We start from the raw sequence: 22,941 nt of genomic DNA on the forward strand, positions 1-22,941 counted from the left end.
TTTATCCATGTAGGTCAGGTTCGATTAAGAACTTGGGTGACCTTGAAGGAGACGGGAAAGGTTCGGGTTAACGCGTTTGACTCCACCTACTTTGAGCCCGGCCCCAAAGTATGACTCCGCCCACATTGAGCCCGGCCCCGCCGTTTGACTCCACCCACTTTAAGCCCGACCCCGAAGTATGACCCCGCCCACATTGAGCCCGGCCCCGCCCCGCCGTTTGACTCCACCCACTTTGAGCCCGGCCCCGAAGTATGACTCCGCCCACATTGAGCCCGGCCCCAACGTTTGACCCCACCCACTTTGAGCCCAGCCCCAACGTTTGACTCCGCCCACATTGAGCCCGGCCCCAACGTTTGACTCCACCCACATTGAGCCCGGCCCAGAACTGCACACTGCAGTCAGGGGCTTCTCCGTGCAAGAGACCAAAAATGGTTGCTGCCATCTTGTTTGTTTTTAGTGGGAGGAGGAAGAGGAGGGGTGGAAAAAGTAAACTACAGTACAGCCGCCCAAAAAATTGGAGCGTAATTGGTGAGTTGATTTACATTTTAAATATACTTTCAACTACTGGAATAAAGCAAATCGTTTGCATGTTGGATAAAAAAAAATGGTATACACAAACCAAAATTCTTATCAGAATACGAGCTGTTTTGGAAATGACAGGGGTTGTTGATTACGTCGCACACACTGGTCGGTAACATTAGCTAGCCTATTATATTAGGTCTTTACCTGTTGTACTGTGGGTACTTAGCTAGCTTCACATTTGTTTATTAAACTGGAACGCAATATTGTACCAAAACGTACAAATATGTAACACTGTGGCGCTCACGTCTCCTACAAAACCCCCAAAGCTAGCTACCGGGGCTGTTGTTGGGCTCGCGTCGAGGCCCCGTTATTATTTAGTATTTTTTACAATCCAAACGATTGGCTTCCTAACTCAGTTGTATTCATACTTTTTGACGACTGAGCTAGTTGTGCATATTAATAAATGTTCCGATGTGTTTAATAAGTATCATGTGTTGTTAAATTTACAAAAACGAACTCTGTCAGTATCAAGACCAAAACAAAACCTCCGCCTCCCTCCACATGGAGGATAACAAAAGTTTGACAGATGTAGCGGTAAATTATTCGGTCAGGGAAACAAATCACAAAATTGCGCAATTTTTTGTTAGTTATTTAATGGCTTAATTTAATTTCTGAGTATTCAATCATTGTTGTTCATTCATTTTATTAACATTCATCCACAACGCACTTTCGTCATGCAATACAGTGTGTCATGGAATAGTGTCGTTGGTCTGCCAGCAGCGAGGACTGATGACACAGTCAAATGTTACTTTGACAGATATTGAGTAATCCAGTGTAGTATAAAAATGACGGTTAATGCATGGCAATATAAAATGTATTTCTGAAAGTCTAATCTTTCCTTATTCAATATGACCATCAAGGTGTATTACCTCTTGTGACTGGAAGTTTTTTCTAACAGCAGTCTCTAACCTTTGTCCCTGCAGGTGCTGGGTCAATGTTTTACGCCCACTTTGTACTCAGCAAGCCCACTGGGATAAGAAGCTCACCAAGGCTCATGTGTTTGAATGCAACCTGGAGAGCAGTGTGGAGAGCATCATCTGCCCCAAGGTAAACAAGCTATTATCCATACAGCGCTTCTGTCATGTGCTGCACTCTCTAGTCTCCACTAGGTTAATACTGCTGTAAGGGTACTTTGACAGACTAGTGTTGCATGAACCGGTAGAAGTGAGTACATTTTCAACTCACTTGCTGTGGGTCAGGACTTGGTAGATGAGCGTACTAGAGATTTGAAGTGAATTATCTTGCCATAGAGGGTAAGTGTATTTCGGAACAGTGTTAGATTAAATTGCATTCTTTCTTATTATTTATTTCTCCAGGTGAAAATGGCCCTGCGTACTTCAGGTCATCTGCTCCTGGGGGTGGTGAGGATCTACAACAGGAAAGCCTAGTACTTGTTGGCTGACTAACGAGGCTTTCATCAAGATCAAGATGGCCTTCAGACCAGGTAATATATTGGCTAGGCGGCTGGACTGGTTCAACATCTTATTTGTTGATTTACATTCAAGAGTTACAGTTTGGCTCAACAGCCATCTCCTTTAAATCTTAATTTTACTGTTAGTTGACATATATTGTTAAATGAACTGAAATTTGGGCTCCTGAAAAGAGTCCCAATATGAAGCTTGTGAGTGGCACACTGGGCTGCTAGACAGTACTAACATTGTTGGTAGATGTTATGGCTGTGTACTATGTGGGTTTGAGCTGGCCTGACCCCTGCCTCCATCCCTGTCCTCTCTCAGGTGTGGTGGATCTGCCAGAGGAGAACAGAGAAGCTGCCTACAACGCCATCACCATGCCAGAAGAGTTCCACGACTTCGACCAGCCACTACCAGACCTAGAGTGAGTCCTGCATGTCATCAGAGCCCAACAAGTTGAAATATGTTTTTTGAGATTTGTCATGAAGCTTTGATGAGTGCTGTGTCTCCATTGATGTATATGTTCACATCAAATTTGATTTGTCACATGAGCTGACTACAAAAGGTGTAGTAAACCTTACCGTGAAATGCGTACTTACAAGCCCTTAGCGAACAGCGCAGAGTGATAAAATATTTGTGAAATAAACTGAAGTTAAAAAAGTAACACAATAACGAGGCTATATACAGGGGGTACCGGTACTGAGTCAATGTGTGGGGGTACGAGTTAGTCAAGGTAATTGAGGTCATATGTACATGTAGGTAGGGGTAAAGTGACTATGCATAGATAATAAACAGAGTAGCAGCAGCGTAAAAAAAGGGGGTCAATACAAATAGTCCGGGTAGCCATTTGATTAACTGTTCAGCAGTCTTATGACTTGGGAGTAAAAGCTGTTAAGGAGCCTTTTGGACCCAGACTTGGCGCTCCGGTACCGCTTGCCGTGTGGTAGCAGAAAGAACAGTATGGCAATTTTTAGGGCCTTCCTCTGACACCGCCAGGTATAGAGGTCCCTGGATGGCAGGAAGCTTGGTCCCAGTGATGTACTGGGCTGTACGCGCTATCCTCTGTAGCACCTTGCGGTCGGATGCAGAGGACTTGCCATACCAGGCGGTGATGCAACCAGTCAGGATGGTGCAGCTGTAGAACTTTTTGAGGATCTGAGGACCCATGCCAAATCTTTTCAGTCTCCTGCAGGAGTTCTGTATGCTCTTACTGGTATCGGTTTGCTTGTACCCAGCGTAATAGGTGTTTCTTTGCTCAGTGGTAGTGATTTATGTTGTATTTGCAGTGACATCGACGTAATCAAGCAGTTCACATTGAACCAGAGTCGAGTGGAAGCGATCACCATGAGGGAGGAGGTGGGTAACCTGAGCCTGCTGCAGGAAAATGACTTCGGTATGTAGCCAGGCCTCCCGGTCCAATCCTTTCACCATCTCACTCCCCGAACTAAACCATGGCTGCATCTCAATAGTCTGTAGTTGCTTCCCTTTTCATCTCCTCCACCTCATCTGCACTGATATGGATAGGTGATAGCAAATGCTTGGTAGTGGTCTACCATGTTTTTACCATAGTTTCATACCCAGGCAGATTATTGAAATGCACCCATACTCCAGCCTATTCCAAGCTTCTCCATTCCTAGTGTGACAAAACCCGCCACTCATTACTGCTGTACATACACATTCCGAAAACTCATTCTAACATATTCAGTGTTTTGTCCCCTCCAGCTGACTTTGGGATGGATGATGCGGGAAGAGAGTGCCTTTGAGGTGGACATCCACTGTGCATCAGCCTCCAACCTGCTCCTAGACCCAGAGACCTCAGAGGCCCAGATCACAGACAAGTCCAACCACCTGGAGTATGACGACCAGTACAAAGATGACTTCGGAGAGGACCCCATGGCTGACAGCGAAGGAGGCATGCTGGGTAAGAAGGAAGGAAGGATAACCTGGGTTGGGGCTATGACCAAATTCTTTCTTTCCTTTGCTCCTTAGGTGCGTTTCAATAATATCTCCTTCCTCCTGAAGTGTGCACAGGTGTGGGAGGATGGAGATGTAAATTGGGACATAGCCCTTGCCTTCTCCATGACTAATGTGGCCAATTGATTGTTTACATAATGATTGTATCTGGTGTAAAAACCCTGTGGCTTGATTCAATCTGTAGTGCTAAAGAGCTGCGCTACATACAGCGCCATAGAAATTTAAAGACAATGTTCCTGTGTCGTCGGAGACTGCATTCATGGTAAAGCCTTCTGTATGATTCAGTTCGGCTGGCGCCTAGCTGAACTCGGCTAGACGAACTGAACGAGTGTGCTACTCCCTTAATAGACCTTAGCGCCAATAGTACTGTTCGTTCATCTTGAGATGCCGATCTAAGATAACTCGAGAAATCTGTCATTAATTTTTACGGTTTTTGCAGAGGATCTTAGTCGCACAATTTCACATCTAACTAAGATGCAGTATTTCTCAAGTGAAAAACTGTGCGTGAAAATGATTAGTCTCTCGTTGAATTACAACAAACACTTCATTGAAGAGTCCCTTCTGTTCAAATCAAATTTTACTGGTCACATACACATGGTTAGCAGATGTTAATGCAAGTGTTGCGAAATGCTTGTGCTTCTAGTTCCGACAGTGCAGCAATATCTAACAAGTAATCTTAACAATCCCACAACAACTACCTAATACTTAGATTTGTGTAAAGGGATGGAATAACATCCGAGCGGCATAGGCAAGATACAATAGATTGTATAAAATACAGTATATACATAAGGGATGAGTAATGCAAGACATGTAAACATCATTAATAAAATGACTACTGATCCATTTGTTAGTGGCCAATGATTTCAAGTCTGAATGTAGGCAGCAGCCTCTCTGTGCTGGTGATGGCTGTTTAACAGTCTGATGGCCTTGAGATAGAAGCTGTCTCTCAGGCCCAGCTTTGATGCACCTGTACTGACCTCGCCTTCTGGATGGTAGCGGGGTGAATAGGCAGTGGCTCGGGTGGTTGTTGTCCATGATGATCTTTTTAGCCTTTCTGTAGGTGTCCTGGAGGGCAGGTAGTTTGCCCCCGGTGATGCGTTGTGCAGACCGCACCACCCTCTGGAGAGCCCTGTGGTTGTGGGTGGTGCAGTTGCCATACCAGGCGGTGATACAGCCCGACAGGATGCTCTCAATTGTGCATCTGTAAAAGTTTGTGAGGGTTTTAGGTGACAAGCCAAATTTCTTCAGCCTCCTGAGCTTGAGGAGGTTCTGTTGCGCCTTCTTCACCACACTGTCTGTGTGGGTGGACCATTTCAGTTTGTCCGTGATATGTACGCCAAGGAACTTAAAACTTTCCACCTTCTCCACTGCTGTCCCTTCGATGTGGATAGGGAAGTGCTCCCTTTGCTGTTTCCTGAAGTCCACGATCATCTTTGTTTTGTTGATGTTGAGTGAGAGGTTGTTATCCTGACACCACACTCCCAGGGCCCTCACCTCCTTCCTGTAGGTGGTCTCGTCGTTGTTGGTGATCAAGCCTACTACTGTTACGTCGTCTGCAAACTTGATCGAGTTGGAGGAGTGCATGGCCACGCAGTCATGGGTGAACAGGGAGTACAGGAGGGGGCTGAGCACGCACCCTTGTGGGGCCCCAGTGTTGAGGATCAGCGAAGTGGAGATGTTGTTTCCTACCTTCACCACCTAAGGGCGGCCCATCAGGATGTCCAGGACCCAATCACACAGGGCGGGGTTGAGACCCAGGGCCTCAAAGTTCAAAGTTAATGATGAGCTTGGAGGGTACTATGGTGTTGAAGTCTGAGCTTTAGTCAACGAACAGCATTCTTACATAGCTATTCCCCTTATCCAGATGGGATAGGGCAGTGTGATGGCGATTGCATCGCCTGTGGACCTATTGGGGCGGTATGCAAATTGAAGTGGGTCTAGGGTGGAGGTGTTATGATCCTTGACTAGTGTGATGTAGAAGTCCGTCCGAAGTCCGGTCCCACTGCTGCCACCATGTGTCACGTAGAGTATACATACGTTTGATGGCAGTACTGTTGTTTTTGTTCCGGAATCACTATGTAAATAAACACCCTTGCTGCTCCGCCATCTTTTTATTTTGATAGAGGTTAGGTTTTCCAGTTTAGTCTTCTGGCCTACTCTACTAGTCTCTCAAAGCACTTCATGATGACAGAAGTGAGTGCTACGGGGTGATAGTCATTTAGTACCGTTACCTTTGCCTTCTTGGGTTCAGGAACAATGGTGGCCATCTTGAAGCATGGTGGAACAATGGCGGCCATCTTGAAGCATGTGGGGACAGCAGACTGGGATAGGGAGAGATTGAATATGTCCTTAAACACACCAGCCAGCTGGTCTGCGCATGCTCTGAGGACGTGGCTAGGGATGCCGTCTGGGCCGGCAGCCTTGCGAGGGTTAACACGTTTAAATGTCTTACTCACGTCGGCCAAGGAGAAGGAGTGCCCACAGTCCTTGGTGGCACTGTGTGGTCCTCAAAGCGCGCAAAGTAGGTGTTTAGTTTGTCTGGAAGCAAGACGTCGGTGTCCGTGACGTGGCTGATTTTATTTTTGTAGTCTGTGATTGTTTGTAGAACCTGCCACTTATGTCTCGTGTCTGAGCCGTTGAATTGCTGTTGACCAGTGACCGACAAAGAGTTGTAGACTTTGGCTACCGACTTGCCTTAAGACATTTTTGTGTGTGCACGAACAGCCCAAAAAAAACCTTGCCGAAGACCAGAACGAACAAAAACGTCACAAAATGTAGTCAGATAATATGAACCAACTGTTCCGGACTATTTCAGATGGGAAGCATGCGGACGCCTTAAATGCTGCATGTCAGCTCATTTGGAAATTATGTTTAAATTTCAATCGTGCAATAACTTCAGCGATACAGATTGAATCGAACCCCTGGTCAAAAAACCCTGGAGAGGAAAATAAAAACGTAAAAAAATTGTTTATTTTTGTTGTAATTTTTGCACCCCTTTTCTCCTTCGTGATTACGGTCTTGTCTCATCGCTGCAACTCCCCAACGGGCTCGGGAGAGGCGAAGGTCGAGTCCTGCGTCCTCTGAAACATGACTCGCCAAGCCATGCTTCTTAACACCTGCACGCTTAACCTGGAATCCAGCTGCACCAATGTGTCTGATGAAACACTGTTCAACTGACGACCGAAGTCAGCCTGCAGGCGCCGGCCCACCACAAGGAGTTGCTAGAGCGCGAAGAGCCAAGTAAAGCCGCACCGGGCCAAACCCTCCCCTAACCCGGACAACGCTGGGCCAATTGTACGCCGCCCAATGGGACTCCCAGTCACAGTTGTAGTGATGCCGCAACACTGCCATGCAATGCCTTAGACCGCTGCACCACTTGGGAGGCCCGTTTGCTAAGGTTTTAAAGATGCACTATACAGAAATCGCTCTGCTGTTTCCTGGTTGCTAAAATTCTAATAGCCTAATTTCAGTTTGTGATAAAACAAGCAAGTGTAGTGTAGACAATCATTGTACCATCTAAATTGCTGTGAAATATATTTTCCATAACCAAAAATATTGTATTTTCAGCTGTTTGAAGCTGGTGTACAAATCTGAAAGTAAGAAACGCAAAACGAAACTTAAGAATGGGAAGCATAGAAATAGCGCACCTAGAACATATATAGTTTTTAAGACTTGTTTTCAATGAAGGACAGATCTATAACTCAAATTTCTATGTGAATTTGGTCAGTTTGCCCAAAAAGTTACATATTACAGCTTTAATTCCTGCTGAGCATTGCCACTTTCCTGCCTGTTTCTAGTTGACAAGCTCCAAAGTAACAAGGATGGGGGTGGCATTTTCGATGACCCTCCCGCCATCACAGAGAGCGTGCTGAGGCTGCAGGAACACGATGTCGAAGATGACTTTGATGCCTTCTCACGTAAGTATGCTGTTCCCATAACAATGTTTCGACCAACATGATCTTAGCCAACACTTTTATATTAGTTATTGTATGTTTTTATATATGTTGTGTGTGTGTATAGCGGGAGGTCCAGACAGCCCAGACTCAGGCCCAGCAGAGCCCCTGCCCGCCATGCAGGACCAGCCAGAGCAGACCACGCTGGTACACAACGAGGAGGCTTTCGCCCTGGAGCCCATCGACATCACAGGTCAGCCCACAATCTTTCACAAACCCTCAAATTCTGATAGTCATGTTATTATATTATAACAAACCCAAACTGTTATGCATGTCACTACATCACATAGACCTATGCCATAACGTATTCACTTAGTTCCACCACTGCTCTCTTCTTGGAGTTTAGTAGCACACAAAAGATCTTCAACACTTTCTTGTTCTTCAAGGCACCCCTACCACCCTGGATCCCACTGCTGTCACTATTCACTTACAAGTTATTTTCTCTTTACTCCTCACAGTGAAGGAAACCAAAGCCAAGAGGAAGAGGAAGCTGACTGTGGACAACCTGAAGGAGCTGGATAGCAAGACCATCCGTGCCCAGCTCAGCGACTACTCTGACATCGTCACCACGCTGGACCTTGCGCCGCCCACCAAGAAGCTGATGATGTGGAAAGAGATGGGAGGTGTGGAGAAGCTCTTCTCTCTGGCAGCACAGCCCCTCTGGAACAGCAGGCTTCTCAAAGTAACCCTGCAATTGGTCTAGTAGTTAGACAAACAAGGGCTGTGTACTGTTATTGTGCTCACCCTGACCCCCCTGGTGCCAGATGAGATGAGATGAGGAAGAGGAGGAAGGGAAGTGAGGCAGACAGCCTGGATGAGTTCTTGAAGGACCTGGAGAACCCTGAGGTTCCCAGAGAGGAGGTCATGCAGAGGGACATCATCGGTAAGATATTCCACTCCAGTTAACTCACTACCGAATGTCAACAGTGCATTCCTCTACAGTAGATGCCATTATAGGCTAGAGGGCCAACTCTCGGCATGGTTATTATATTAAGACATAGGCTGGTATTCAAAGTAGAGACATTTAAAGTAGTAGACACTCAAAGTAGTACTATTGGAATTTCTTCAACACCAGTGGAGCAGACAGACTCCCAGTCTGACATAAGCACTTCATCCGATCCTCATCCATAACACTCATGTACTTGTACTCAATACCTTTCTTTGATTACTGCAGTTTAATGTTCTGTCTGTGTGTAATTGTATGTGCTCCAGACCAGACCATCCTGGTGGAGCCCAGTGTACTGCAGGCATCGGCCATGGAGGGCAGCAGGACCACCCTGGACGAGTCAGTCATGCCCCCACCCTCCTCCATGCACGGCCAGAAATGCAAGGCCCAGGACACAGAGCCAGCCTTGCCCGTGAGTGCCTCTTTCCTCCTCTCTTCGCTCAAGCCCTGTTTAACTATGGCTAGGGAAACTTTCAAAGGCAGTTTGTCAAGCATATAAGGCTTGTTGGGGTTTGATATTGTATCCACTGGGAGATCTCATTAGTGCTTTTTGATAGTAGAAGTTTGACCTGCTTCTATCTTTTGCCCATACTCAACCCCCTACTCAATCACTCAAACATTCTTATTCTCTCTCCATCCAGATGGGTACTCTGGAACAGGCTGCCAACCATTCAGGTGTGTCCCAGCAATTGGACATGACGGTGGAGCTGCCCCCTGAGGACAGCACCAACCTCAGCCTGTACCCCGAGCTGGACCTGATAGGGGAGAAAAAGGCCAAGGAAGGAAGGAAGGAGAGGACGAGGTGAGATAGAGACAAAGATGTGCCAGTGGTCACCGCCAACCCTGGTTCTGAAGAGCTACAGGGTGTGCAGACTTGTGTTCCAAGTAAGAACTAAACAGCTGATGGAATTGCGTGTGTTAGTGCAGGACTGGAAGAAAATCCTACAGACAATGTGGCTCTCTTGGACCATGGCTGGTGACCACTGATCTATTCTGTCTTAGCTTCCAAAGGAAGCTAAATGTGTACAGGGACTTCAGAAAGTATTCACACCCCTTGACGTTTTCCACATTTTGTTGTGTTACAGCCTGAATTTAAAATAGATATTATAATTGTTTTGTATTTTACCCCCCTTTTCTCCCAAATTATGATCTTGTCTTATCGCTGCAACTCCCCAATGGGCTTGGGAGAGGTGACGATTGAGTCATGCGTCCTCTGAAACATGACCCGCCAAATCGCGCTTCTTAAAACCTCTCTAGGGTAGGTGGCACCAAATCGTCCCACCTACTCAACAGCCAGTGGAATCCCGTGGCGCGTTATTCAAATACCTTAGAAATGCTATTACTTCAATTTCTCAAACATATTACTATTTTACGCCATTTTAAAGACAAGACTCTCGTTAATCTAACCACACTCTCCAATTTCAAAAAGGCTTTACAACGAAAGCAAAACATTAGATTATGTCAGCAGAGTACCCAGCCAGAAATAATCAGACACCCATTTTTCAAGCTAGCATATAATGTCACATAAACCCAAACCACAGCTAAATGCAGCACTAACCTTTGATGATATTCATCAGATGACAATCCTAGGACATTATGTTATACAATACATGCATGTTTTGTTCAATCAAGTTCATATTTATATCAAAACCAGCTTTTTACATTAGCATGTGACGTTCAGAACTAGCATACCCACCGCAAACTTCCGGTGAATTTACTAAATTACTCACGATAAACGTTCACAAAAAACACAACAATTATTTTAAGAATTATAGATACAGAACTCCTTTATGCAATCGCTATGTCCGATTTTAAAATAGCTTTTCGGTGAAAGCACATTTTGCAATATTCTGAGTAGATAGCCCAGCCATCACGGGCTAGCTATTTTGACACCCACCAAGTTTAGCCCTCACCAAAGTCAGATTTACTATAAGAAAAATTGGATTACCTTTGCTGTTCTTCGTCAGAATGCACTCCCAGGACTTCTACTTCAATAACAAATGTTGGTTTGGTTCAAAATAATCCATAGTTATGTTCAAATATCCTCTGTTTTGTTCGTGCGTTCAAGACACTATCCGAAGGGTAAAGAAGGGTGACGTGCCCGACGCGTTTCATGACAAAAAAATTCTAAATATTCCATTACCGTACTTCGAAGCATGTCAACCGCTGTTTAAAATCAATTTTTATGCCATTTTTCTCGTAAAAAAGCGATAATATTCCGACCGGGAAACCCTGTTTACGTTCAAAGACAGAGAAAATAAAAACATGGGGTCGCCTCGTGCACGCGCCTCGGTCTCATTGTCCTCTGATCGACCACTTACCAAAGGCGCTAATGTTTTTCAGCCATGGGCTCCAAAGACATCATTCAGCTTTTTCCCGCCTTCTGAGAGCCTATGGGAGCCGTAGGAAGTGTCACGTTACAGCAGAGATCCTCAGTTTTCAAAAAAGAGAGTGAAGAAGCCCAAGAAATTGTCAGACAGGCCACTTCCTGTAAGGAATCTTCTCAGGTTTTTGCCTGCCGTATGAGTTCTGTTATACTCACAGACACCATTCAAACAGTTTTAGAAACTGTAGGGTGTTTTCTATCCAAAGCCAATAATTATATGCATATTCTAGTTTCTGGGCAGTAGTAATAACCAGATTAAATCGGGTACGTTTTTTTATCCGGCCGTGTAAATACTGCCCCCTATCTCTAACAGGTTAACACCCACCCACTCAACCCCGAAGCCAGCTGCACCAATGTGTCAAAGGAAACATCGCTCAACTGACGACTGAAGTCAGAATGCAGGTGCCCGGCTTGCCACAAGGAGTCACTAGAGCGCGATGAGCCAAGTAAAGCCAAAGATTCAGGTCCTTAGACCGCTGCACCACCCGGGAAGACAGTAGATAAACATTTTTTACAAATATTATCACAGGCCTACACACAATACCCCATAATGTCAAAGTGGAATTATGTTTTTCTATTTATTTTACAAATTACTTAAAGTAAAAGCTGTAATGTCTTGAGTCAATTAGTATTTAATCCCTTTGTTATGGCAAGCCTAAATAAGTTCAGGAGTAAAAATTCGCTTAACAAGCCACATAAGTTGCATGGACTCACTCTGTGCAATAATAGTGTTTATCATGATTTTTAAATGACTGCCTTATCTCTGTACCCCACACATAAAATGATCTGTAAGGTCCCTCAGTCGAGCAGTACATTTCAAACACAGATTCAACCACAAAGACTCAGGGAAGTTTTCCATGGCTCGCAAAGAAGGGCACCTATTCAAATGAAATCACATTTGATTTGTCACTTACACATGTTTAGCAGATGTTATTGTGGGTGTAGCAAAATGCTTGTGTTTCTAGCTCCAACAGAGCAGTAATATCTATCAAGTAATATCTAACAATTTCACAACAATAAATACAATACACACTAAACTAAAGGAATGGAATTAAGAATATATATATCTGGGCGAGCAATGTCAGAGCGGCATAGACCGTAGAATAGTATAGAATACAGTATATACATATGAGATGAGTAATGCAAAATATGTAAACATTATTAAAGTGGCCAGTGATTTCAAGTCTATGTATATAAGGCAGCAGGTAGTGATGGCAGATGAGTGAATGTAAAATAAACCAGACATTGAATAGCCCTTTGAGCAAGTTACTAATTACACTTTGGATGGTGTATCAATACACCCAGTCACTACAAAGCTACAGGCGTCTTTCCTAACTCAGTTGCCGGAGAGGAAGGAAACCGCTCAGGGATTTCAACATGTGGCCAATGGTGACTTTAAAACAGTTAGTGTTTAATGGCTTTGATAGGAGAAAATGAAGATGGATCAACAGCATTGTAGTTACTCCACAATACTAACCTAATTGACAGTCAAAAGAAGGAAGCCTGTATAGACTAAAAAAGATTCCAAAACTTGCATCCTGTTTGCAACAAGGAACTAAAGTAATACTGCAAAAAATGTGGCAAAGCAATTCACTTTTTGTGCTGAATACAAAGTGTTTGCGGCAAATCCAATGCAACACATTACTGAGTACCACACTCCATATTTTCAAGCATAGTGGTGGCTGCATCATGTTATGAGTATTCTTGTAATTGTTAAGGACTGGGGAGTTTTTCAGGATAAAAAATAAATGTAATGGAGCTTAGCACAGGCAAAATCCAAGAGGAAAACCTGGTTGTCTGCTTTCCACCAGACACTGGGAGATGAATTCACCTTTCAGCAGAACAATAACCCAAAACACAAAGCTAAATCTACACTGGAGTTGCTTACCAAGAAGACAGTGGCCGAGTTACAGTTTTGACTTAAATCTGCTTGAAAATCTATGGCAAGACCTGAAAATGGTTGTCTAGCAATGATCAACTACCAATTTGACAGAGCTTGAAGAATTTTGAAAATATTTATGGGCAAATGTTGCAAAATCCAGGTGTGGAATGCTCTTCGAGACTTACACTATACACTACCGTTCAAAAGTTTGGGGTCACTTAGAAATGTCCATATTTTCCATGAAAACATACATGAAATGAGTTGCAAAATGAACAGGAAAGATAGTCAAGAAGTTGACAAGGTTATAAATAATGATTTTTAATTGAAATAATAATTGTGAATCCTCTATTTGTAGCAATTACAGCCTTGCAGACCTTTGGCATTCTAGTTGTCAATTTGTTGAGGTAATCTGAAGAGATTTCACCCCATGCTTCCTGAAGCACCTCCCACAAGTTAGATTGGCTTGATGGGCACTTCTTACGTACCGTACGGTCAAGCTGCTCCCACAACAGCTCAGTAGGGTTGAGATCCAGTGACTGTACTGGCCACTCCATTATAGACAGAATACTAGCTGACTGCTTCTTTCCTAAATAGTTATTGCATAGTTTGGAGCTGTGCTTTGGGTCATTGTCCTGTTGTAGGAGGAAATTGGCTCCAATTTAAGTGCCGCCCACAGGGTATGGCATTGCAAAATGGAGTGATAGCCTTCCTCCTTCAAGATCCCTTTTACCCTGTACAAATCTCCCACTTTACTACCACCAAAGCACCCCAGACCATCACATTGTCGCCATCATGCTTGACAGACGGCGTTAAGCACTCCTCCAGCATCTTTTCATTTTTTCAGTGTCTCAAGAATGTTCTTCTTTGTGATCTGAACGCCTCATACTTAGATTTGTCATCCATAATACTTTTTCCCAATCTTCCTCTGTTCAGTGTCTGTGTTCTTTTGCCCATCTTAATCTTTTTATTTTTATTGGCCAGTCTGAGATATGTCTTTTTCGTTGCAACTCTGCCTAGAAGGCCAGCATCCCGGAGTCGCCTCTTCACTGTTGACGTTGAGACTGGTGTTTTGCGGGTACTATTTAATGAAGCTGCCAGTTGAGGACTTGTGAGGAAATGTTTCTCAAACTAGACACCACTCCTCTTTCTATTCTGGTTAGAGCCAGTTTGCGCTGTTCTGTGAAGGGAGTAGTCAGTGTTGTATGAGATCTTCAGTTTCTTGGCAATTTCTCACATGGAATAGCCTTCATTTCTCAGAACAAGAATGGACTGACGAGGTTCAGAAGAAAGTTCTTTGTTTCTGGCCATTTTGAGCCTGTAATCGAACCCACAAATGCTGATGCTCCAGATACTCAACTAGTCTAAAGAAGACCAGTTTTATTGCTTCTTTAATCAGAACAACAGTTTTCAGCTGCGCTAACATAATTGCAAAAGGGATTTCTAATGATCAATTAGCCTTTTAAAATGATAAACTTGGTCCTCCTGAGTGGCACAGTTGTGTAAGGCACTGCATCGCTGTGCCACTAGAGATTCTGGGTTTGAGTCCAGGCTCTGTCGCAGCCAGCCGTGATCGGGAGAACCATGAGGCGGTGCACAATTGGCCCAGCGTCGTTCGGGTTAGGGGAGGGTTTGGCTGGCAGGGATGTCCTTGTCCCATCGCGCACTAGCGACTCCTGTGGCGGGCCGGACAGGAGTGATGGTTGCTGATAATAGGCCTCTGTACGCCTATGTAGATATTCAATAAAAAATCTGCCGTTTCCAGCTACAATAGTTATTTACAACATTAACAATGTCTACACTGTATTTCCGATCAATTTAATGTTATTTTAATGGACTTTTTTTCCCCTATTTTTTTAACAAGTACGTTTCTAAGTGGCCCCAAACTTTTGAACAGTAGTGTATATGCAAAAGTATGTGGACACCCCTTCAAATTAGTGGATTTGGCAATTTCAGCCACAGCCATTGCTGACAGGTGTATAAAATCGAGCACACAGCCATGCAATCTCCATAGCTAAACATTGGCAGTAGAATGGCCCATATTGAAGAGCTGAGTGACTTTCAACGTGGCACTGTCATAGGATGCCACCTTTCCAACAAGCCAATTTGTTAAATTTCTGCCCTGTTAGAGCTGCCCCATTCAACTGTAAGCGCTGTTATTGTGAAGTGGAAACGTCTATGAGCAACAACAACTCAGCCGCCAAGTGGTAGGCCACACAAGCTCACAGAACGGGACCGCCAAGTGCTGAAGTGCATAGCGTGTAAAAAAATTGTCCTCGGTTGCAACACTCACTACCAACTTCCAAACTGCCTTGGGAAGCAACATCAGCACAAGAACTGTTCATCAGGAGCATCGTGAAATGGGTTTACATGGCCGAGCAGCCGCACACAAGCCTAAGATCACTGTGCGCAATGCCAAGCGTTGGCTGGAGTGGTGTAAAACTTGCCGCCATTGGACTCTGGAGCAGTGGAAACGCATTTGCTGGAGTGATGAATCACGCTTCACCATCTGGCAGTCCGATGACGAATCTGCGTTTGGCGAATGCCAAGGGAACGCTACCTGCCCGAAATGCATAGTGCCAACTGTAAAATTTGGTGGAGGAGGAATAATGGTCTGGAGCTGTTTTTCATGGTTCAGGCACCTTAGTTCCAGAAAAAGCCCTTTCCTGTTTCAGCGTGACAGTTCTAGCAAAAGCCCTTTCCTGTTTCAGCGTGACAATGGTTTGTCGATTGGTGTGGAAGAACTTGACTGGCCTGCACAGAGCCCTGACCTCAACCCCATCGAACACCTTTGGGATGAATTGGAACTAAGACTGTGAGCCAGGCCTAATCGCCCAACATTGACGATGTAGTGTATTTCATTTTCAATAAAATTGTGTGTAGATGGGTGAGATCTATTTTAATACATTTGGAATTCGGGCTGTAACAAAAAATGTGGAATAAGTAATGGTGTATTAATACTTTCTGAAGGCACTGTAGGCCTAGGAGTACGCAGAAGCATGTCTCTTACTGTCTTACATTGCTTGTACATTGGCTAAAGTGTATTATTTATGTAGAGTTAATGTTATGTGTGTTCCATGAAAGGATGAGGAAGGTCAGGCCGGAGAACAGGACTGAGAGGAGAGGAGGTGGAACAAGAGAACCTAGCAGATGCTCCACGGCCTGCAGGTATGTCATAGGAGAGCTTCAACGAGAGCACTGAGCTCTACTAATTGTTGTGACTCACCAAGTGAACCCCAACATTTCTAACCAGAACCGGGTCTTAACCGTGACGTACCTGTTCTCTCCCTCCCTTCAACAGAGGGTGATGGCCAAGACGGGGGCCAAGCAAATTAGCCTGCTGGATCTGTGCAGGAACAACAACAAGAAGCAGGCTGCCGCCAAGTTCTACAGCTTCCTGGTTCTGAAGAAGCAGCCGGCGGTGTAGCTCAACCAGACAGAGCACTACAGCGACATCATCGCCACCCCTGGAGCCCGCTTCCACCTAATCTAGACTCGACACTGGCTGCTTTTACTCTAAAACGGTTTTTGTTTGTATAGGATGTTATTTAGTTCTCTGACACTGTGCATATATATAATACACTGAACAAAAACACAACCGGCAACATTTTCAAATCTATGGATTTCACACGACTGGCAGGGGTGCAGCCATGGGTGGGCTTAGACCTACCCACTGGGGAAGCCATGTCCAGCCAATTAGTTTTTCCCCACAAAAGGGCTTTATTATAGACAGAAATACTTCTAAGCACACCCTCCACCCGCAGGTGAAGAAGCCTGGGCTGGCGTGGCAACACCTAGTTTTTAATTGTGTTTACAAGTGCTTGTGTCTCTGACTGTACTTTATATTTTCAAATATCTTCAGACATTTAAAATGTCTCCATTGTTGTGATTTGAGGATCATGTAGATTTAAAAAACTACGCTTATTGCATGCTCCATTTTGAAATATACTTTATTCCAATGAATTGCTCCTGAAATTATATTTTTATGGTATTTCTTGAATAATTACCTTTGTTTTAAGTCACATACTGTGACAATGAAAATACTCGTATCACCTATCTAATGCATATGTTAATGGTTTGGTCAGAATTAGACTTAAGGCTGCATCTTTCGCATCATATTTTGAAGCTGTCGTCATTTTCATCACAATCTCTAAATTTCAAGACAACTCAGCCCAGTGGGTGTCAGGAAACTACATTTCATTGTACTTTGATGCAGCTGAATGTCAAGAAATCTCTGGTATAGAAAACTTTAATTTGGTATTCATTAATAATCTAAAAGTTTTGATGGAAACTTGCATAGGTGTTTAGACTCGTTGCGACAGTCATTCTTGAATATGCTATTGCTCGTCTTATCATGGTTCATAGCTGCAGAGGACAAGTACATTTATAGTTTTCTGACCATCCTTTACAATTAATGTATTGTTTTGATATCCACGGACTCCCTCTGAAATTGTTTATGTTTCAGTGTATCCCTTTTAAACTATGTGCCAGTAAACTTGCATTTTCCTTTTTGTATAAAACCCAAAACGACATCTTGTAGATACGGTTGTTAAAATGTGTTCTTACTCAGATTTTTGATGCCATGCCTGTAGTCCTGAGCCCCAGCAACTGATGTAAGTTTTCTAATAAAATGAATACTGTTAACAGTTCATGTCAATGACGATCCTTTTCATAGCTGGTTCATTGAGCCAGCGAACTGGGTATAATGGCTATGGACTTACTATAATAATGACTTAGAATAGCAATACCTTCTGATGGTCAAAAACTAGATTGTGAACGGTTTGAGGACACATTTTTAGAAACATGACGTCATGAACCGTGACGCAATAAAGACTGAATTCATTATGTGCTTCTTCAAAAGATGTTCTCCAGACATTTGAAGTTGGATCTCTTGAATTCCAATGAGATGTCTTTGATCTGGCAAATGTGTTTAGTAAAGATATAAACGGTAATTTATAAAAAGAGCTATACATTTATATGCAGCTGTTCAAATTTCAAACTTTGGGAACAGTGGGGGGAAAAAAGCAGCTATTTTTACTGCCCTGACAAAACAAGTCTCTTCCCACCACACTAAGGGTTTGGGAGCGGTTTGAGGGATGGACCCTTGCCTCCCTCTGGCTTGCTACGTTTCCTTTGACGGTTCCGTTTCTTCTTCTCACCCTCAGTCTTAAGAGGCTGCGTCGGTGGCTGTTTTTTCTTCTTCTTTAGGCAGCTGAGCGGGTTGGGATTGGAGATTTTCCTCTTACGCTTCTTGCCCCGGCGCTCTCCATCCTGCCCGATCCCCTGCACCTCCTTCAGGCTGTTGATGCTCTGCTGCTGGGCTGGGGTGACCATCTCTCCCAGAGCCACAGCCTCCACATGGTTAACCGAGCATTGGCTGGGCTTGTCCAACACTATGGTGTTGGAGATGATATACATAAGAGGCACGCCTGGGATCTTCTTCAGGCCTGCTGTCAGCTCTTGGTCCTAGAAATTAAACATCCGACAGGAAGAGGTCAATCAATGCATTTGGTCTAGACTGGATGCATACAGTTAGGTGGGCGGCACTATTGGTCGTTGATCCTGAGGTGACAAGCGTTGCTAGCGCATGCCAAAACTTACAACGCTTAGATACGCAAAATACCCATCAGCTAACCACATGGTCGTGTTCCCCTGGTCAGACGTTGCATGCATTAATCAATGGTTGCGTACCACGTCATCAAGGGCACCATATTGCTATAACATATGATCTGGTTATTTTATGTACCTTTATTTAACTTGGCAAGTCAGTTAAGAACAAATTTCTTATTTACAATGACGGTCTACCCTGGCCAAACCCGGACGAAGCTGGGCCAATTGTGCGCCGCCCTATGGGACTCCCAATCACGGCTGGATGTGATAAAGTCTGGAATCGAACCAGGGACTGTAGTGACGCCTCTTGCACTGAGATGCAGTGCCTTAGACCGCCGCGCCACTCGGGAGCTGATATGTGTTAGCTGATACCTATCCAGGTGTTGTAAGATCTGGCATGCATCAGCAATGTCTAAGCAGAGGAACATGTCCCATGTTACAGCAATTTGGCAGTCAATGTGGCATGCATGCCAGGTCTGAGCAGGGAAACAGGACCATTGATTGACCCAGGTAAGTAAAGGTATGACATAACACTTACCTGTGTGGCAACAAAGTAGTGGTGTGAATTTGTCCCTTCCAGCATGGAGTGCAGACACTCAGACGCAGAGACGGGGTTCTTGAAATGCTTGCAGTTCCTAACCTGATACCGCTGCAGGATGAGTTTGGCACCATAGAGGTCTTTCAGTGATTCAAGTTCCTTCAGCGCACAACTGTAGGACATAAGGTTAAAAAAAACGGTCATTGTGTAAAACTCATGGCAGTGTGACATTTACTAGGACACCAAACCCCACTCACTTTGTAGTACAAAGTTGCACCTCCCCCATGAGGTATTTCGGCATCTGCTCTTTGATTTGAATCTTGTTCTTCAGAGCCGCCTGGCAAAACGTCCCGTCGATGAGAATTTGAAAGGGCTCTCTAAAACTGAAGTTGTGTTTGTAGAAATTGATGTTTTTCTTGGCTTTCTTTTGTCGCTTGATCGTCATTGTGACTAGCTTGCTAGCCCAAGAATGTACTAAAAAGAGCTAACGAGCTTGTCCGACAGGATTACTTACTGAAAAATCCCACACAAATATCACTCAAATGGACGCAATTGCATTACGTATATTCTGTAAATTTTCGTCAGTATCGGTTTACTAGTACACACAGATTAATAACAAATCACATAACCAATAAAATCTAGTTGCATGGAAAATATAAACACACGTTTCCTTGGTTGAGTAACATCTGAATATGTTCGTCTGGAAACAAAACGTCAGAATCAAGACTTTTGTTTCTTCTTCTTCTGTGGGTTTTATGGCGGACTACAACCCCAAACGTTGCATTGTCGCCTCCAACTGGACGGGTTGAAAACCAAAACAAGGTAAAAAGAAAATCCATACGATATAGGGACACTAACTTAATCCACCCAAATAAAAATAGTATATTAACAAAAACAAAACTCCCACTTCTTCCTTCTTTCAAATCTCCCTTCTCAGGCTCTAGGGCCTGAGAGGGTGGTACAGCTTGTGCCAATATTCCATGTAATTCCTCCGCCGAGAAATCTTTCAGTCCCAGGAACCGCTCTGCTGCATCCACAATGATATCTATCTTCCTGGACCTTCTCTCCACCTTGGCAGTGCCATTAATCATCATAGCTATAATTGCCACAAAGTCCACCTTCTTAACCTTTAAAATGTCAGGGTCTTGTTGGTGAAAGGCAACCCCTGCAGCCTGCAGTGAAGGCCTATGCAGCACCATGGACTCTTCAGGAGCACCATTCAAACCCTCAACTCTTTTAACAGCTGTTGCATATGACATGCTCTGGACAGCCCTGACTTTTGCCACCTCATTCTCTTTCGCCCTTGTCGGGCAATCAAAAGATGTAGCTTCATGGTTCCCACCACAATTGCAACATGTCACATTTTCCTCACTTTTAAAACACATGATATGATCTTTTCCACAACTTGGATATCTCGGCTTCTCCCTTCTGCAACACTTGAAACATGACCAAAAGCTTTACAATGATCACACTGCATTGGTCTTGGGATAAATGTTCTGCCTCTGTAGTTTATATACCCCAACTGCACTTGAGTAGGGAGAGACACCATATCAAAAAAACAAAGAACAGATAGACTTTTTCACCATTCACCACACGAATCATCAGACATGCATCAATCACTCCAGGAATATTTTTAATCTCTTCAAAATCAACTTCCCACGAGTCTCCAGATTTAACCTCCTTAAGGGGTGCCCTGTCCGAAGAGACACACACAACACTTCAAACTTATCAAATCGGGTGAGAAGCAATGCACATTCCTTCTGATCCGCAGAAGCACAAAAATCTAAACAAGCCCGCCTCTCTTGATCCTCACAGCCTTCACTTTACCCAGCACTCTCTCCACCAGTTTGGATATCTCAAATGGTTTCTTCAATATTGGAAATCTGCTCAACTACTCCTCATTAACATACTGTACTCCTACTAGATACAAAGGGACATTCTCATCACTGTACATTACTTTGCTCTTGTTTTTCCATTCTTTTGGACAATACTCCAATTCTCCTTGATTCTAGTGCCACTGGATTCAGAATCCACTTCATCGTCCACTTCCGCCATCTTTTTCCAGCCTGCCCATTTTACCAACTTTTGTTCCTATCTCAAGTCAGTTCCATTATGTGCTGTGAAGTACTGCTGATATATTAAGGAAAATGAGCTGGGCTGTTCCACTTTTTGAAAAGTGGGGGAGGTGCAACTTTGTACTACAAAGTGAGTGGGGTTTGGTGTTCTAGTAAATGTCACACTTTTTGAAAAGTGGAACAGGCTCCTAACCAACTGTGCTATTTTGTGTTTTTTTTCTTGCATTGTTTGTAAATTATACATAATGTACATAATTTTGCTGCTACCATCTCTTATGACCGAAAAGAGCTTCTGGATATCAGAACAGCAATTACTCACCTCAAACTGGACAAAGATGTTTTCTTTAATGAGTCTGGCGTGAAGGATATACTGCTTCTCCGAGACCAGGCCCAAATCCCTGTCATTTGCGTGAAAAGAAATACAGAAATACAGGGGTGCCTTGTGAGAATTCGTTGGCGAGTGGGTAACCCGCCTCTACCATCTGTTCTTTTGGCCAATGTGCAATCACTGGAAAATAAACGGGATGATCTCCACTCAAGACTATCCTACCAATGGGACATTCAAAACTGTAATATCTTATGTTTCACCGAGTCGTGGCTGAACGACGACACGGATAATATACAGTTGGCTGGGTTTTCCGTGCGTCGGCAGGACAGAACAGCTACATCTGGTAGGACGAGGGGTGGTGGTGTGTCTATTTGTCAATAACAGCTGGTGAGCAATGTGTAATATTAAAGAGGTTTCGAGGTATTGCTCATCTGAGGTAGAGTACCTCATGATAAACTGTAGACTACACTATCTACCAAGAGAGTTTTCATCTATATTTTTTGTAGCCGTCTATTTACCACTACAAACCGATGCTGGCACTAAGACTGCACTCAACGAGCTATATAAGGCCATCAAATCAAATTTGATTGGTCACAAATATATTAAGCAGATTATATTGTGGGTGTAGCGAAATGCTTGTGTTCCTAGCTCCAACAGTGCAGTAGTACCAAACAATTCACAAAAATACACACAAATCTAAAAGTAAAAGAATGAAATTAAGAAATATACAAATATTAGATTGAGCAATATCGTAGAGGCATTGACTAAAATACAGTAGAATAAAACACAGTACATACATATGAGATGAGTAAAGCAGTATGTAAACATTATTAAAGTGACTAGTGTTCCATTATTAAAGTGGCCAGTTATTCCCAGTCTATTTGTATATAGGGCAGCAGCCCTAAGGTGCAGGATTGTGTAACCGGGTGGAAGCCGGCTAGTGATTGCTATTTAACAGTCTAATGGCCTTGAGATAGAAGCTGTTTTTCAGTCTCTCGGTCTTAGTTTTGATGCACCTGTACTGACCTAGCCTTCTGGATGATAGTGGGGTGAACGGGCTGTGGCTCGGGTGGTTGATGTCCTTGATTATCTTTTTGGCCTTCCTGTGACATTGGGTGCTGTAGGTGTCCTTGAGGGCAGGTAGTTTGCCTCCGGTGATGCGTTGGGCAGACCGCACCACCCTCTGGAGAGCCCTGTGGTTGCGGGCATTGCAGTTGCCGTACCAGGTGGTGATACAGCCCGACAGAATGCTCTCAAT

General features: G+C 44.0%; 2 protein-coding genes across 2 annotated transcripts; one reads left to right on the forward strand and one right to left on the reverse strand.

The window, feature by feature from the left end:
- The first annotated feature begins 251 nt into the window (after nt 1-251).
- Nucleotides 252-17,778, forward strand: LOC115176139 (double-strand-break repair protein rad21 homolog A). Its single transcript, XM_075074274.1, is given in 17 exon segments — nt 252-317; nt 521-528; nt 1,506-1,629; nt 1,899-1,984; nt 1,986-2,026; nt 2,319-2,418; nt 3,281-3,387; nt 3,717-3,735; nt 3,737-3,915; nt 7,766-7,885; nt 7,989-8,114; nt 8,380-8,684; nt 8,687-8,804; nt 9,134-9,279; nt 9,509-9,669; nt 16,217-16,300; nt 16,434-17,778. Coding segments are annotated over 17 exon segments (1,797 nt in total). The 3' UTR covers nt 16,441-17,778.
- utp23 (UTP23 small subunit processome component) lies at nt 17,069-20,001 on the reverse strand. The gene is made up of 3 exons (XM_029735715.1): nt 19,538-20,001; nt 19,281-19,452; nt 17,069-18,598 (listed from the first exon to the last, which is right to left on the reverse strand). The coding sequence occupies exons 1-3, from the start codon at nt 19,723-19,725 to the stop codon at nt 18,203-18,205; spliced, it is 756 nt and encodes a 251-aa protein (XP_029591575.1). The 5' UTR covers nt 19,726-20,001; the 3' UTR covers nt 17,069-18,202.
- Nucleotides 20,002-22,941: the final 2,940 nt, after the last annotated feature.

The sequence above is a fragment of the Salmo trutta genome, chromosome 36, assembly GCF_901001165.1.
Source record: "Salmo trutta chromosome 36, fSalTru1.1, whole genome shotgun sequence".
Lineage (NCBI taxonomy): Eukaryota > Metazoa > Chordata > Actinopteri > Salmoniformes > Salmonidae > Salmo > Salmo trutta.

Bases quoted from the DNA above. Each gene is read 5' to 3' on its own strand.
- utp23 (XM_029735715.1), bottom strand. From the start codon at position 19,725: ATGACGATCAAGCGACAAAAGAAAGCCAAGAAAAACATCAATTTCTAC. The intron at 19,453-19,537 runs GTGAGTGGGGTT...TATGTCCTACAG, and splicing joins GTGCAACTTTGTACTACAAA to TTGTGCGCTGAAGGAACTTG. The intron at 18,599-19,280 runs GTAAGTGTTATG...TTTAATTTCTAG, and splicing joins ACTACTTTGTTGCCACACAG to GACCAAGAGCTGACAGCAGG.